The following is a 16,003-nucleotide window of genomic DNA, read 5'->3' as shown; positions in this document are numbered from 1 at the left end:
CCTGCCACCTGTTATTCCTCCTCCTCCTCCAAAATATGCATTTGGGGTTTGAGGAAAGTGGGGGAAGGGACTAGAAGGGAACAAGAGCCCCATTTCAAGTCAGGCCCAGCTTGAAGGGGGCCAGACTCAAAATGAAATGGGGCCAGTCTCTTCAGGTGGAAGGGTGGGTGGGTGAGCTCACATTTTGAGCTCTCCCCTAATTGAAGTCTTGTACATCAGTCAAGTCTTCATGGGCAGACTCCTCCAAGGAAGGGTCAGGACAGTTGCTTGAGATTAAAACTACATATTGGCTCCAGGACTGGAGGAACTGTGTTGGCAAGGTAGGCAGGCTGAATGAGGAGAGAGCCCAGGAGCTGGGAAAGTCAGGGAGCTAGAGGCAGGGTGGCATAGGAAGGGGGCAATATTAGCCATGGCCTGTGATATAGGAATCTGAGAAAATAATAGATGTGGGAGGCACAGGGATCTGAAGAAGAGAAAGGCAGAGAAGCAATGGAACCAAAGAAAAGAAGGGCAAAAGCAGAGGCAGGAAACTACAAGTTCTATGTATTTGCAAAGAAGGCGGCATAAGGCAAAAGCTTGGGAGAAAAAAAAAGGAGCTGGAGGCCAGGACCAAGAAGGCAAAAGCAGAAAATGAGGGCACAATTCTTGGCAGAAGAGTGGAGTGGAAGAAAGTTAGGTGCTACTAAAAATATGGGCCTAGGGACAAACTACATGCAGGGTTGAAAGGTTTTTTTAAAGTTCACTTTCCCTCCTTCCATTTATGCCAGTTCTGCCCTCAGAGAAATAGCAGAGTTGCCACTGCTGAGGGAGACAGACAAGCTGAGGAAGAACTCTGGTCCACTCCAGGTGTTGCCTCACTTCTCTTCCTTTCCTTCTTGTGGTCTAGAGTCCAGAGAGGGGCCTGAGTCTTCTAGGTGCTAACTGAATACTGTGAATGTACATACCAAATTGTTGCGGTTTGGACCTGGCCGCTCTCCATCTAGCCGTGTTGGCATTTTCAAGCCACCATATTTCTTCCAATATGTCCAGCAAGATGTACAAAGACGACACTGCATATTAGGAGGACCCCAAGTATACCACTGGTGAGACTGTGTCACTAGGAATAGCAAAGATAATTAGGACTCATTTACACAGTGTGCCTATTGATACTCTCAAAATAAAATGTGGGCAACAATTGGAAGTGAAAACAACCAGAAAGTGCTGAAAAGCAAACAACTGACATAATTAAACCACTAGGCTCTAATATGTACACAAAAGACATATATATGTTTTCTTGCAAAGTGCAACGTCTCTTACCTGGAACCCAAATATACAATCCTTAAAACCTAATAGACAATGGGAAGGTTCCAGTGGTGTCTGTGTGCTATTGATGTTGTGCCAGTGGAAACCAATGCTTACGCAACATCAATAGCATGCATGCACAGACTCTCTTGGATCCTTCGCAATATACTCCAAGAAAAGATTCTACAACTAAACTGTACTATATGACGTTGGAATAGAAAAGAATCCAGTGCCTTTCATTCCAACATAATATGTATGCAGTTAAATTGTTGGATCTCTTCTTGGGATGTATTGGATAGTTTTTAACCCCTGGTGTAGATGGAACCCTATAGGTAGAATCCAGTAGGTGTAATTGTTTTCCTATTTTTTCACCATCTTAAGAGATTATGCGCTGGGAAATAAAACATTCTCTCCCCGACAGTCAGAAGGTGAGGATCACGAAACAGTCTCGATTCTTTGAAGAAAAGTAACTTTTGCAGAGACATTTCTTCAGGAATGTTTGCAAGAAAGTGACATGTCTGGGTTGGACAGGACCAGACTGAGTTGGGATGGGCAGGGGGAAGAGGTCAAGGCACCAGACAGTGCTGGTGGGAGGGTGCACAGGGGGTGCTAGCAGGCAGAAGCAGGTGAGACCTACCTGCCTCCTGCTATCTACTGGGGACAGTAACACACAAACATTCTTTGTTACAACCAGAACACCTGCCCCCCACCACACCAGTGTTGTGATGTCTATTAAGGACGAGCACATTTCTTGTGGCAGAAACCTCAATGAAAGGACTAGATGCATGAAGCGTTCTCCTCGGTCAACATAATCATTTTATTTATTTGTTGCCATTTTCATCCTACATTTCCCTCCGAACAGTTCAAGGCAGCATAAGAGATACCATGGCCTCTTCTTCCCTTCCCTTCCCCTCCCCAGTTCTATTTTCCCAACAGTTCCATGAAGTAGGATAGGCTGAGGAAGTTGCTGGCTGTCATTTCTACACAAAGCTCAAATGTATACAATCGCCCACAACTTAAGCTTCCTAGCTTTTTTATCTACAGGAGTTAATTTGCAACAGTTCACCACATCTGCATCTGTTTTCAGTGCTAAAGCTCATCCTTGGAACTTATGCAACAAGAATCCATGAAATTGCCCTGAGAAGGTACATAGTGCATTGCCTTCAGCACCAACTAGCTATAGAGAGATCCCACACAACGGGAATTGTGATGAGTCAATGTGGTATAGCGATTAGTGTCAGACTAAGACTGAAGAGACCCAGGGCCAACCTACACAACCAATTTAGTGTGGTGGTAGTCATTTGGGGTCATTTGGGACCCACATTGGACCCGCATTGGACCCACATTGGGGTCATTTGCGACAGATGATACTGTCGCCAATCTGCCACCATCCTGCAGCATCCATCCCCAAAATGCACATTTTCAGAAAGTCCTTTTACTCTGTTGTTTTCTTAAACACTGCTCTGGAGCAGTTCTACAGCAGTGTGCTCCGCCCACCCTGGCATTAAACTCTGGGCATACCCTGTGACCTGGCAAGTGACATGGTCAAGGATGGGGCTGCCCCTCCCCCTATTTCCTCTTTTTCCCCATTTGCAGTCGGGCTGTTTTCACAATACGTAGCCTCCTTTTCCCATTCATAATAGCAGTAGCCCTGTTTCATTCACAGTAGTGGAGTAGCCTGTTTATATATAGTGCACAATAAAGCATACACAGAGCTGAAGGAGAAAGGGCAGCCAGTAGCAGGAACCTGCAGCTGCGGTATTTTGCAGTTGCGTTATTGCGATATACCTACAACTTCGCAGTGGTGCAATACACCAACAACTAAGGAATACACGGACGAGGAGAAAGGGCAGCGAGGCTTAGTATTTTGCCCCAACCAAGGACCCTTGGGGCAACAGGGTCCACCTTTCCACCAAGGACACTTGGGTCAACAGGGTCCTTGGAGGGGGATAACCTTCATTCCCCTTCCAACCAATTTTTGGTAGGGGGCCTTTTCCCCTCTCTATTCAAGCCAAAGGACCAATCCATCCATTAGCTTAAATGGGAAGGAAAAAAGTCCACCCTAATGATAAATGGCGGCGGGGGGGGGGGAGGCAAAGTCCACCCCCCACCAAGGACCCTTGGGGGAACAAGGTCCTTGGCAGGGGTGGCCTTTGCCCCCCTCCAGCCAATTTTCAGCAGGGGGACTTTTTCTCACCCTATGCAATGAATGGAAAATTGCAGGGTCTCCACAGGAAGTAGGAGATGATGTGGAGGATGGAAGCAGTAAGTGTCCGGCCCCAGTCATAGAATTGAGATGTGTATCTACCCTAGAAGGAAAAAAGTGCCGAAAACTGGCCTGGCATTTCCCCACTGACAGCTCTGCAAAGCCATTTCTTCTTTTTCTGCACAAATAGCTACATCCACAAATCACTTACTATAGCAGCTTTCACAAGCTCGTCCTGTTCCCATGTTCTGTGCCTGAACTCCTGTACCATTTACCATTCCCGGCTTGACGTTGTTTAGATTGATCTGGTTGGGATTTGGCTTGTTACTTAACACACAAAACAAAAAGGGGAAAATAGTTAACTGTAACATGCAACATTCTAGTAAGACGTCAAACATGGTAAATAAAGCTTGAATACCTCCTATTTCTAACAGCAATAACACAAAATAATTTAATTAACCAGGAAATAATGTCCTGTACTCATTTCCCAGATTACACTGTCAAAACCCCATCAACAATTCAATCCTATACTCACCTACTCAAAAGTAAGTCCCACTGAGTTCAATGGGGCTTACTCCTCATTGGATAACATGGCAGCCCAAGTCTCTTATTTCGAAATGTTTCAGTAACTACAGAACTATTTAGATGAAAGGAGTGTTTGGAACTCATACACACAATTCCTCAATGTAAGAACACTATCACATTTAAAAATAAAAATATAACTTCATTTATTCTTCATACAATACAGATATTGCACCAGTATGACATATCAGAGTATATTAAATATAGATACACAGCTGCACAGGTCCTGTGTTTACAATAGCAATAAAAAGTTTCCAGTTTACTAAAACAAAGGACTGTCTTTCCTCTTGAATGTTAATATAACTAGTTAGTGTTGCAGATACAGTGAAGTCTATTTTCCTATTCCTCCATACTGAGGGTAATTCCTGATCTCTAATAATCAGCATACAAGAATTGCGGCACACAAGTAACATAAGCTATTTCTCTATAATCTCCTTCTGCAAGTTAACAGATGAAGCATAGGATCTAAATCAGTGCTAGCACTGGTCACTTCATGAATTGTATTCATAATTGTATGCTCTACCCATCAAGCACCTTGCCCGGGAAGGGGATGTTAGCAACTGGCCTATAGTTGACTTCATCTTCAGGGTCCAGGTTAGTTTTCTTCAGGAGTGGCCTGATTACTGCCTTTTTGAAAAGTGGCTGGTACAACCTCCTCTCTCAAAAAGGAATTTACAACCTCCTGGACCCAGGCAGCCAGCCCCCCTCCCCCCGATGTAATAAGCCAAGACAGGCATGGGTCAAGCATGCATGTGGTTGGCTGAAGATGACAAAGCACGCTGTCCACATCTTCAGTCCTCAATACCTAAAACTCGTCCAACGCAACTAGATTAGATGGCGTTCTGAACATCTCTGCTATTGGGATTGCACTAAGTCCTGACGGAGATGAGCGATTTTATCTTCACAGTATTGCGCAAACTTAGTATAACATGCTACCGAGGGTGCAACCAACTCTCTCTGGGCCTGATTGCAACAGACCCCTCACTACCTGGAACTACTCTGCTGGGTGACACTATGAAGATGCAATGGAGGTGGGAAAGAAATGTTTCTTTGCCACCCTCACTGCCACAGAATAGGCTTGATCATTGCTTCTAAGCTGTGGTGAATCACATCTGGTGCAACTTTTCCTCCACCTCCTTTGTAGCCTTTGTCCCATTTGCTTCATTGCCCTCGGCTCAGGTTTACATCAAGGCACTGCTCAGGCTCTACAAAAAGGGAGACAGGGCTTTCATCTGCCCATGTCAATGCCCAGGACGTCTCCATGTTCCACAGAGTGACCAGGGCATTGACAGGAGTGCCAGTTTACTAGCAGGATAATACCTCGGAGTCCTCTGGAATCCGTTAGCCTCTGCGGGTGGGCCATTTTAATAGATTCCCCCACCCTTGCAGAATATAAAAGACACTGACAGTCTAAATCTTAACATGAAATGTTTGTACCATGACAAGGGAGTGTTAAATTCATCAGCTTCAGATCACCATCCTCCTGTCTAACTGAAAAAACCACATCAAGAGTGTGTCCTGCCACATGCAATGGCCCAATGACATGTTGAGAGAACCACATGGTTGTCATGGTGGCCATGAAGTCCTAAGCTGCCCTGGATCCAACAGCCTCAGCAGATATATTAAGGTCCCTCAGAGCTATAATCAATTACTTCTTTATGTGGGAGGGACATAATCCACAAATATAGATAGTAACATCAGTTTAGGGACTATTTTTATTGACGCCAGATAGAATTATCCCTGGTTCTTGCCAAGACTGATTTCATGGTTTGTTTTTTAAATATTATATCATATTCTTGGGTTCTATCACCTCTTTAAAGTCTTTTTCCTACACTATTTTGAGACCATGTGTGCTTCCCACAGTTTCAACAATGAGTATTTTATATATTACAGATGTAAAACTCTTGCTCTGCATTTTTGAGTGACAGATGATTTGTTCAAAGCCAGTTAGGGATCTAGCACTTCATATCCAACCACAAGTGAATAACCAATTATATTGTAGGTTTCCAAATTGTTCTGCCAATTGTAGGCTCATTTTTGGGATTCCTACAAACAGATCTTTAAGTCTGAATAAGCTATTTGACTTCCATAATTAAAATTCTTGGAATTTGTGTTAATGAATAGGGGGTGCAACAGAAATGGGATTAGGTTGATATCGCAGGGGCCAGCTTTTTCAACCACTTTTTCCAAATCCTTAGTGTTAACTGGAGGAAGGGGTTCTGTGCTTCTTCTATAATTTTTGGTAGGTGAACTTGGAATGGGATCAGAATATAATTGGTATTTTTGTCCTTTGTTATATTCCATTTTTACCCATGGATTTTCATTTGTGACATGAAGCAATCTTAATAAGTGCATAAGTTGTGATGTTTCATAGTATAGTTGAAGATGTGGTACTCCCAAGCCCCCATTCTTAAGTAATTTAGTTTCAGTAATTTTAATCTACTTTTCAAATATTTAAGGCCCAGATATTTCAGGGTGCCCATATTCCAGAGAATTTCTGCTCTGGTATGTATTTCTTTCTTGCATTCTTCAGATAAGTTTATGGGTAAGCATTTCTGATTTTTTAACCGTTTATTTGTAAACTTGCCACTTCCTCAAATTTCTTGAAATCTTTGACAGCTTCTGACATAGATCTCTTTGGGTTCATTAATGTTACAAAAACATCAACAAACTGCTGATTTTGTTAGTCACCTCATTTATTCTAACTCCTATAATTTATTTATTTGATCATTTATTTATAGAATTTTTATCCTGCTCCTCAGCCAAACAGGAGCAGGTGACAAATAATCAGTAAACGATGCCCACTGACTTACAGTTTAAAAAGACATGACGCACAAGGAAAAAGGAATAGGGAGGTTTGGGGGGGGGATTAAGCAGGGCTGGTGGAATGCCTGTTTCCCTCTCATCTCTCTAAACAGAACTTGCTGGAATGGGTGCTGGAGATGACAGCTGAGGAAGGAGGCAACTCCATGGAGGGGGTCATCAGGGCTGGGGCAATGGCCCTGATTCCCCTCTTCTTCTTCAGTGCAGCCTGCTGGAATCAGCCTGCAATGTCTGGATTGTTCATTATTGGATGTGGCAATGGTTCTATAAAATAAGCAAACAGGGGTGAGGACAGTGGGCAACTTTGTTTAGTGCCTCTGCTAATGGAAAATGGTTCCGAGTTTGGATCATTAATCCTAATTGTATCTTTACTGTTGATGAGCAGCAGGGAAGGTGAGCACACGAAACGATTAGGAGCTGCCGTTGCTCCCAGCCCCTTTTCCCAGGCACCCAACATCTGACAAAAAGAGCGAGCGAGCCCCAGAGGCATCCCACTCCCCCTGCCAGCATGGGCTATCTTCCTGACAGGGCATAGAATATATTTTAGTGGCACAGAATATATATTTAGTCTTCTTTTTATCAGAGACTCCAGCCCTCTGTCGTTAAACATCATCACATTGATATCAGCCACAGGACTAATCCTGGGGGGGTTGATTTGCTGCAAGCTGGCTCCATTTGGAGGTCATTCGGGGCACATGATGTTGTGGCCATCCTGCAACCACCCTGGAGCTTTTCGTGGAAAAAATCTTGTGCCTTTCACCGTGACCCCGGTCAAGGAGTGTTTTCCATCCCTCTGTTTCCCAGCACGACCCTATGAGTTGTCTACTCAGAATTAACTCCCACTGTGGTCAATGAGGTTTGTTCCCTAAATAGCAATGCTGCTTTTCTTTACTGTTTCTGTTGTTGCTGTAAGGAAGTAATGTGATCCTTCACATAACAGGAGCTTCAGGAGAAGGAAAAGGCTGTCTATAGCGCTTCTCTGGGAAGTGCTATACTGATGCTGCGTTTCTTTAATGCTTGCTTCGTTGCTGAAAGGAAGTAATTAATGGGGGGGGAAAGAGAATGATTTTTGTTGAGACCATAGCACAGGAGGAAACCTCTCAGGATTTTAGCAATTAGCAAAGGATCTGCAGCTGCATTTCTTTACTGTTTCCTTTGTTGCTGTAAGGAAGTAATGAATGCAATCCTTCGCATAACAGGAGCTTCAGGGGAAGGAGAAGGCTGTCTTTGATTCACATTTGCTTTGTTGCTCTAAGGAGGTAATTAATATGTTCAGCAGGATTCAGCCTCCAAATCAAAGGATGCAATTGGTAGAAAAAGTGCTATATCCTCCTCCTCGCCTGCACCACCCATACCTGGGTAGGGAGTTTTGCTTTGTTTTAAGCACGGGGTACCCCTCCATGCGAACGAAGCATCCCTATTTTCACTTCAGGATCAAAAAGCCTTTAAGAGAAGCCAGCCCTAGTTTCTCCCAGCTCGGCTGGGGCGGCTGTCAACATCCCAAGCATCTCGGCTACAGTTGGAAACTCTGAAGCAAATGTTTGCACTGATTTATACTTAAGCAGGCTACTGCCTCTTTGTTACTCTCAAAATTCCAGAGGTTTTTGAAATCCCTCCTCTTGCTTTGACCATCCAGATGCTGCTTATTTATTTATTTATTTAATTATTTATTTATTAAATTTATTAATCGCCCATCTGACTGGTCACCCAGCCACTCTGGGCGATGTACAACCCCCATAAAACAATTTAAAACAATAAAATTTTACCATATTTTTTTTTTTTTAAATACCCTAACCCACCCCAAATGCCTGCCTGAACAACCACGTTTTTAATGCACGACGGAAGCTCGTTAAAGAGGGGGCATGACGGAGTTCCCTAGGGAGGGAGTTCCACAGAGTGGGGGCCACCACAGAGAAGGCCCTCTCCCTCGTCCCCACCAGTCTAGCTGTCCTGGCTGATGGGACAGAGAGAAGGCCATCTGAGGCTGATCTTGTTAAGCGGCCTGTCTGGTGTTGCTGGAGGCGCTCCTTAATATAGGCAGGGCCGGAACCATATAGGGTTTTAAAGGTCAAAACCAACACCTTGAATTTGGCCCAGACAACAACTGGTAACCAGTGCAACTCCTTCAGCACTGGAGTGATGTGATCTCACCGGCGGCTGCCTTTAATCAGGCGAGCCGCCGCGTTCTGTACCAGCTGCAGCTTCCGAACCGTCTTCAAGGGTAACCCCACGTAGAGTGCATTACAGTAGTCTAAACGAGAGGAGACCAGGGCATGTACTACCGATGGGAGCAGATGGTCGGGAAGGAAGGGGCGCAGCTGCCGTATCAGATGGAGTTGATACAGCGCTGTCCGGCTCACAGCTGACACCTGAGCCTCCATGGACAGCTGGGAGTCCAAAATGACCCCCAGGCTGCGGACCTGGTCTTTCAAGGGTAGCCGTACCCCATTCAACACCAGGTCAACATCCCCCAGCCTCCTCTTGTCTCCCACCAAAAGTACCTCGGTCTTGTCAGGGTTGAACTTCAGCTTATTCACCGTCTCCAGACATTTGGACAGGGATTCTACGGCCAACCTTGGTGAAGATTTGAATGAGAGGTAGAGCTGCGTGTCATCCGCATATTGATGACACTGCACCCCAAACCTCCTGATGATAGCCCCCAGTGGCTTCACATAGATGTTAAATAGCATCAGGGAGAGGATGGAACCCTGTGGCACCCCACAAGTAAGTGGCCACGGGTCCGAAACCTCCTCTCCCAGTGCTACCCTCTGGTACCTGCCGGAGAGGAAGGACCGGAACCACCGCAATACAGTGTCTCCAACGCCCAACCCCTCCAGGCGGTCCAGGAGGATACCGTGGTCAACGGTATCAAAAGCCGCTGAGAGGTCGAGGAGAACAAGGAAGGAGCATTCACCCCTATCCAGAGCCCTCCTCATATCATCCACCAAGGCGACCAAGGCCGTTTCTGTCCCATGCCCATGCCTGAAGCCCGACTGAAATGGGTCTAGATAATCAGTTTCTTCCAAGTGTGCCTTCAACTGCACCGCCACCACCCGCTCAATCACCTTGCCCAAAAATGGCAGATTTGAGACTGGGCGAAAGTTGTTCAGAACTTGAGGATCCAAGGAGGGCTTCTTTAAGAGCGGTCTTATCACTGCCTCCTTGAGGGCTGATGGCATCACTCCCTCCTCAAGGGAGGCGTTCACCACCGCCCTGATCCCTTCACCTCGTCTCTCTCTGCAGCTCATAATGAGCCAAGATGGGCAAGGATCAAGTAAGCAGGTGGTCGGCCTTACAGATGAAAGCATCTTGTCCACTTCATCAGGAGGAAGAAGCTGGAACCAATCCCACAAAACCGGTTTGCCACAGGCCGCCTCCTGCTCACTAACTGTATCCACAGTGTGCAGAGTAACACACCTAATCTGATCAATTTTATCTGCAAAGTGCCTTGCCAAAGCCTCACAGGAGGCCTTAGAATGCTCCAGTGGTTCCGGAGCATTACCTTCTGCACACTTACTTTGAAGAATGTCCCACTGAAAGCTAAGGGGTTTACTTCTGAGTAAACATGGTTGAGTGCCAGGCTCCTAAAGTGCAAAAATGCATTTTAATATAACACCATTTAAAACATTTTACAGCCTGCATTTTCATTCGGAAGTCCTACTAAGTTCAATGGGAAGCTTCGATTCTTCGCATAACGGGAGCTTCAGGGGAAGGAGAATGGGGGCGGGGGTAGAGCCTGGATGGGGGAGGCTCTCTTATTGGTTGAGTGCCCCCTGCCAGTCTGATGACGTTCCCTCCAATCCCCCCACCCAGAAGTATGTTCTGTGAAGCGACTTATACTGGTACAGTGCACTCGTTTGTGAAGCCCTGTGCAGACCAAAGCCAATTTCTAGAAAAATCTGGGTAATCCTCCATTCGCTTCTCCATCCATGGTTGTGGAGATCCCTCGCCACCCGCCGCCATTCAAGCATATTACTCGGCTCATTTGTGTTATGTTTATGCGAGGACTTCCCATTACCATAACCAAACAATATAACATAAGCAACATGGCTAAACCTAGCCATACCAACCTGCTAGCTCAAGTTCATGAGGCATGGGAGTTTCACAGACCCATGCATGGTGGTTATGATTTTCCCTCCGCTGCTCCTTTGGGCATGAATACTAGGCTCACTAGCCCACTCCCGCCTCTGTCTCAGATTTTTGTGTAATCTCTCAACAGTATTATGAACAGCTCATTATAATCCTATCTAGTGAACCACAACTGTTCATAAACAACTAAATTGTATATACATCTTTTAACCACACAACCTTGATGCGCTGGTCTTTATGCTAAGGGGGTTCGATTGGGCTGACCTCTTGGGGCAGGCTGGTGTTCAGGTGGGCAGGCAGTCCTGGTTTTCTACCTTTCCCTGTCCCTCCCCACCTTTCATTGGACTCTTGCTCATTCCTCCATATCGTTGTTGGGATCCTCCTCCGAGTCTCCTGCTTTGCCTTCCCTGGGATAAGTGAGCTGACTTGGAGTTATGTAGACCAATGCTAGCAGCTTCTTCACTTCACAATGAGTGGTCGTCATGCAAGTTGAACTCTTGTAGGAAACTATTATCTTAGTTGGATACCACCAGCAGTGGTGCATTTCCCTGGACCCCTGCATTTCGTAGGATTTTTTTTTTAGCATCCCAGCTGACACGTCCTCAAAGGACTGAATTCTATTGTCCTTGTATAACATTTCCTTTCTGTGCCTGGCTGCCTGCAGTATTCTTTTCTTTTATACAGCTGTTGAGAAAGTGGATGCTTACATTGCCTGGTCTTCCTTCTGCTAACAGTTTAGGCAGCAAGGCCCTGTGTGCACACTCCACATTTGACATGTTAATCTCTAGGAATAACTCTTTAAACATTTCTAGAAGGCTCTCTTGTAGATTTGTTTCTTCCAGAGATTCAGCCAGGCCTTTCACCCTAAGGTCTATGGCTGCAGTTCTCTAAATTCTCAACTTGTTACTGTAAAAATGACTGGGATTTTTTAAGGTTGTCAATTTTATTTTGCAATGTAAAGCAACCTGCAGTGCTTCATCTGCTCTCCTGGTTCCCAAAGCAACTGCCTTGGATATTCCATCGATTTTATCTTCTAATGGCTTGAAAGCTTATTTCCAGTCAAGCTTTAAATCAGGCTTCAAGTTGTCTTGAGATCTCAGTAAACATCTCCCAATCTCTTTTGTTTTTTACACTTTCAATGCCATATTGGGCTCATCATCATCAGACTGGTTTCCATGCACATGAGATCTTGTTGGAAAGTGTGGTGTGACTTACAGGAGAGTTGCCTTATACAGAGTAAGCATGGCAACACAGCATTTAGTATTGGAGACAATAAACACAGGCTAGAGCTAGTTTAAAAGAAGTTCCAATCAACTTACTTTATTGGTATTATACACATCCTCAGAGAAGACGATCTAACACTGTTTAATGACAAGCACCCCCTAAAGCTGGGTGTGTGAGTGTAAGTAAGAGAAGGCATGAGATATGGTTACTTGTTTCCTTTCTGGAGAGACTGCATGGTGCCTGTTGCAGAGGCAAAGGAGGAAGAAGGAAGAGTAGGAAATAGGAACTGATCAAGCTACATGACATTCTCTATTGCCCCCTAGTGTTTGGGAACATGCAGAGTTGTTCCTTTTATGCAACAGACCTAACTCCAAAATATGCTTTCAATCCCCACTCTGGAAGTTGTTGTATGCCCTGGATCATATCCTGCATGATTATGCATTGATTATTCAGTTGGGGTTTGTGTCAATGCTGTTAACTGCAATTCAATTGCAGTTTAATGCTGCAAACTGATGATCAAATTTGCAGATGACACAAAATTGGGCGGGATAGTTAATACTTTGGAAGACACAAACAAAATTCAAAGTGTTCTGGATAGACTGGAGTGCTGGACAGAAAACTACAGAATGACATTTAATAGGAATCAATGCCAAGTTCTGCACCTAGGAAAAAGAAACCAAATGCACAGTTACAAGATGGGGGATATGTGGCTCAACAACACGACAAGCGAGAAGGATCTTGGAACTGTTGTCGATCACAAGCTGAATATGAGCCAACAATGTGATGTGGCTGCAAAAAAGGCCAAGGCTCTTTTGGGCTGCATTCATAGAAGCATAGCTTCCAAATCCCGGGAAGTACTAGTTCCCCTCTACTCAGCACTGGTTAGGCTTCATCTGGAGTATTATGTCCAGTTCTTGGCACCACACTTTAAGAAGGATGCAGACAAACTGGAGAGGGTTCAGAGGAGGGCAACAAAGATGATCAGGGGACTGGAAACAAAGCCGTATGAAGAGAGACTGAAAGAACTGGGCATGTTTAGCCTTGAGAAGAGAAGACTGAGGGGAGATATGATAGCACTCTTCAAGTACTTGAAAGGTTGTCACAGAGAAGAAGGCCAGGATCTCTTCTTGATCATCCCAGAGTGCAGGACAAGGAATTTCCATTTCAGAATGTCAAGCAAGGAGAGAACATGTGACCCTTTTTTCTGTTTGACCTGTCTACCAATGAGCCAGCCTTGCTGCATTTCACGATTTCTGTACACTAGAAGAATTAGAAAAGAAGATCCTCCCTTTCCCTTGATTTTCGAGAACGAATGTGCTCACCTGGGACCACGGAGTGCTTCACCATTTCAGTATCTGCAACCTGTGGATCTACATCTCTGCCAGATCTTTTGCTCTCAAATGCTTCTCCTCATCATGAGCAACCTCTCTCCCTCCACCTTCAGGACCCCCTTTCCCCATCTCTAAATCTTCCCCTTTTCTATCATAATTTTTGCCTGAACACTAAACCCTCACTGAAATGTCACCCATTTCCTGTCATTTGCAAAGAATATTCCCCTCTTTCCCCTTTACTGGACCTTGTTTGAGTCTGTCTTGCTTTCTCCCATTCCGTCTGTTTTACTCATTATCAGACAACAACACCCCCCCCGCCCGATGCTAGCGCAGACTTCTGCAACTTGGTGCCCTCCAGATGCTTTGGACTGTAACTCCCAGCATTCCTGACTATTGGCCATGCTGGATGGAGCTGATGGGAGTTGAATTCCAAAACTATTGGAGGGCACCAGGTTGCAGAAGGCTGCCCTACGCAATGCACATTTGCTTTCTATGTATCTCACTGTATTCACTGAATTGCTGGTTTGTATTTTAACCCTGTCAATACCTGTTGTCATTTAAAACTGTCAGACAAGTACTTCATTTTACATCCATTTGAATGTATGATTTTAATTCTTTTTTTATAAACAAAAGATTTCAAGGTCTTTGACTCCTTTACATTTAAGGTGCTGGTTTTTCAGTAGCACTTAGTTTTCAAGATTAAATGGCCCTGTAATATGTCAGGGCTGCATGTCTGAAGTTGCACGCCTGCGTATTAACCAGGATGCTTGGAAACACCGAGCTGAATGGGAGTTATTCTCAGGTAAGTGTCTATTTGTCACAAATTCATACCAAATGAAAAATAAAATCTTGAGAATCTTATTTAAACTTAGATTTTCAACTAGCATATAATAATGTCTGTGAAGCATAGAAAAGAAAAATGATTGCTCTATTTCAGGGATGGGCAACATTCAGCCCACTGGGTCACAGAGGGCCTCCCCTGGCTTCTGCTACCACATCATCAAAACTCACTGGTGGGAGCAACAAAAATCAGTGGTTTGCTACTGACTTTCAGGGGCAAACTGCTATAGAGGCTTAGAAGGGATAAATTTAGATTGAAAACAAGCTATTCATCCCATTTAAACTTCCATAGTAGTTTATTGCTGAAATTTGGCAGCAAACCACCTTTTTTTGGCCACCACACTACCAAATTCCAGGCCCCCTGAAGTTGCCCACCCTGACTTCCTCTGAACAGCTGCCTTTCCAGAATTCATAATCTATTCCAACAGCCACTGTAAGCCACTGTACACAAAAGAGTACAATTTGACATTGTGTACACTTACAGCTCCATCCTTTATTTAATCTTATTTCTTTTATCCTTGCTTTTTTGTTATTCAGATAAATTGGTTGATCTGTCCTTGTCATTTCCCCAGTATATAATCCTGTAATCTTGTTGGAAGTGTTTGAAATAAACAATTATGTGGAGTATCTAGGGGTGCACGAAAGTCACTTACCTGGTCTCGCAGCTTTTCGCGGTGGGGGGGAGGCACTTCGCTGCTCCCCCCGCGAAGTTCAGGCGGGGGGGAGGCTTCCCGCCTCGCCCGGCCGAAATTCAGGCCGGGGGGGAGGCTTCCCGCCTCGCCCGGCTGAAATTCAGGCCGGGGAGGAGGCGCCTCGCCTCGCCCGGCCGCGAAATAAAAAGTAAAAAAAAAAAACGCCCCCGTGATAGGCTACGTGACGATTAACGTAGCCTATCACGGCTAGATCTGCAAATCTAGCCGTGATAGGCTACGTTAATCGTCACGTAGCCTATCACGGGGGCGTTTTTTTTTTTTAGTTTTATTGGAATGGCAGCAGCGGCAGCTGGTCGAAAGATTGGCTGCCGCCCCCGCCCCTGACGAAGACCCGACGAACCGCCACCGGGACCCACCGCCGGGAGGGACATTCGGGAAAGGTAAGTCCCGTCCCGGGGGGGGGTGCGGGGGGCGGGGGGGTGCGGAGAATTTCTCCCCGAAACTTGTTCGGGGGGCCGAACACGTTGGCGCTCAGCCCCCCGAAGTTTCGGGGAGAAATTCTCCGCCATCCCTAGGAGTATCACAATCATTTTGACAGCAGCAATATGGTCAAAGACAGATAAATTTAATTTTGACCACATTACTTTTAGATGTATGTTACTTTCTTAGATTCATCCTTTAAAGATAAGTGGGGTGAGGGGCAATAAGATATGGCAAATGCTTCATTATGCCGATAGAATGCCAGATTTGTCACCGCCATGACATATTTGTTGTTGTTGTTTATTCGGTCAGTCGCTTCCAACTCTTCGTGACTTCATGGACCAGCCCACGCCAGAGCTTCCTGTCGGCAGTTGCCACCCCCAGCTCCCCCAAGGTCGAGTCCGTCACCTCCAGAATATCATCCATCCATCTTGCCCTTGTTCGGCCCCTCTTCCTTTTGCCTTCCACTTTCCCTAGCATCAGCATCTTCTCCA

General features: G+C 45.2%; 1 protein-coding gene across 13 annotated transcripts in view; it reads right to left on the bottom strand.

The window, feature by feature from the left end:
• MTA1 (metastasis associated 1) overlaps window positions 1–16,003 on the bottom strand; it is a 230,761-nt gene that overhangs the window by 71,889 nt on the left and 142,869 nt on the right. For all 13 annotated transcript variants that reach the window (XM_084854839.1, XM_084854828.1, XM_084854830.1 and 10 more), the window contains 2 exons: window positions 3,699–3,814; window positions 945–1,096 (listed from right to left, as the gene is read on the bottom strand). In XM_084854839.1, the coding sequence (XP_084710965.1) occupies window positions 945–1,096; window positions 3,699–3,814 (268 nt within the window). The remainder of the gene's footprint in view (window positions 1–944; window positions 1,097–3,698; window positions 3,815–16,003) is intronic.

This window comes from Heloderma suspectum, chromosome 4, assembly GCF_057233095.1.
Source record: "Heloderma suspectum isolate Gila_16-S chromosome 4, 16-S_ref, whole genome shotgun sequence".
NCBI lineage: Eukaryota > Metazoa > Chordata > Lepidosauria > Squamata > Helodermatidae > Heloderma > Heloderma suspectum.
Note: the sequence above shows the minus strand (reverse complement) of the source record. Positions and strands in the feature narration are given on the sequence as shown.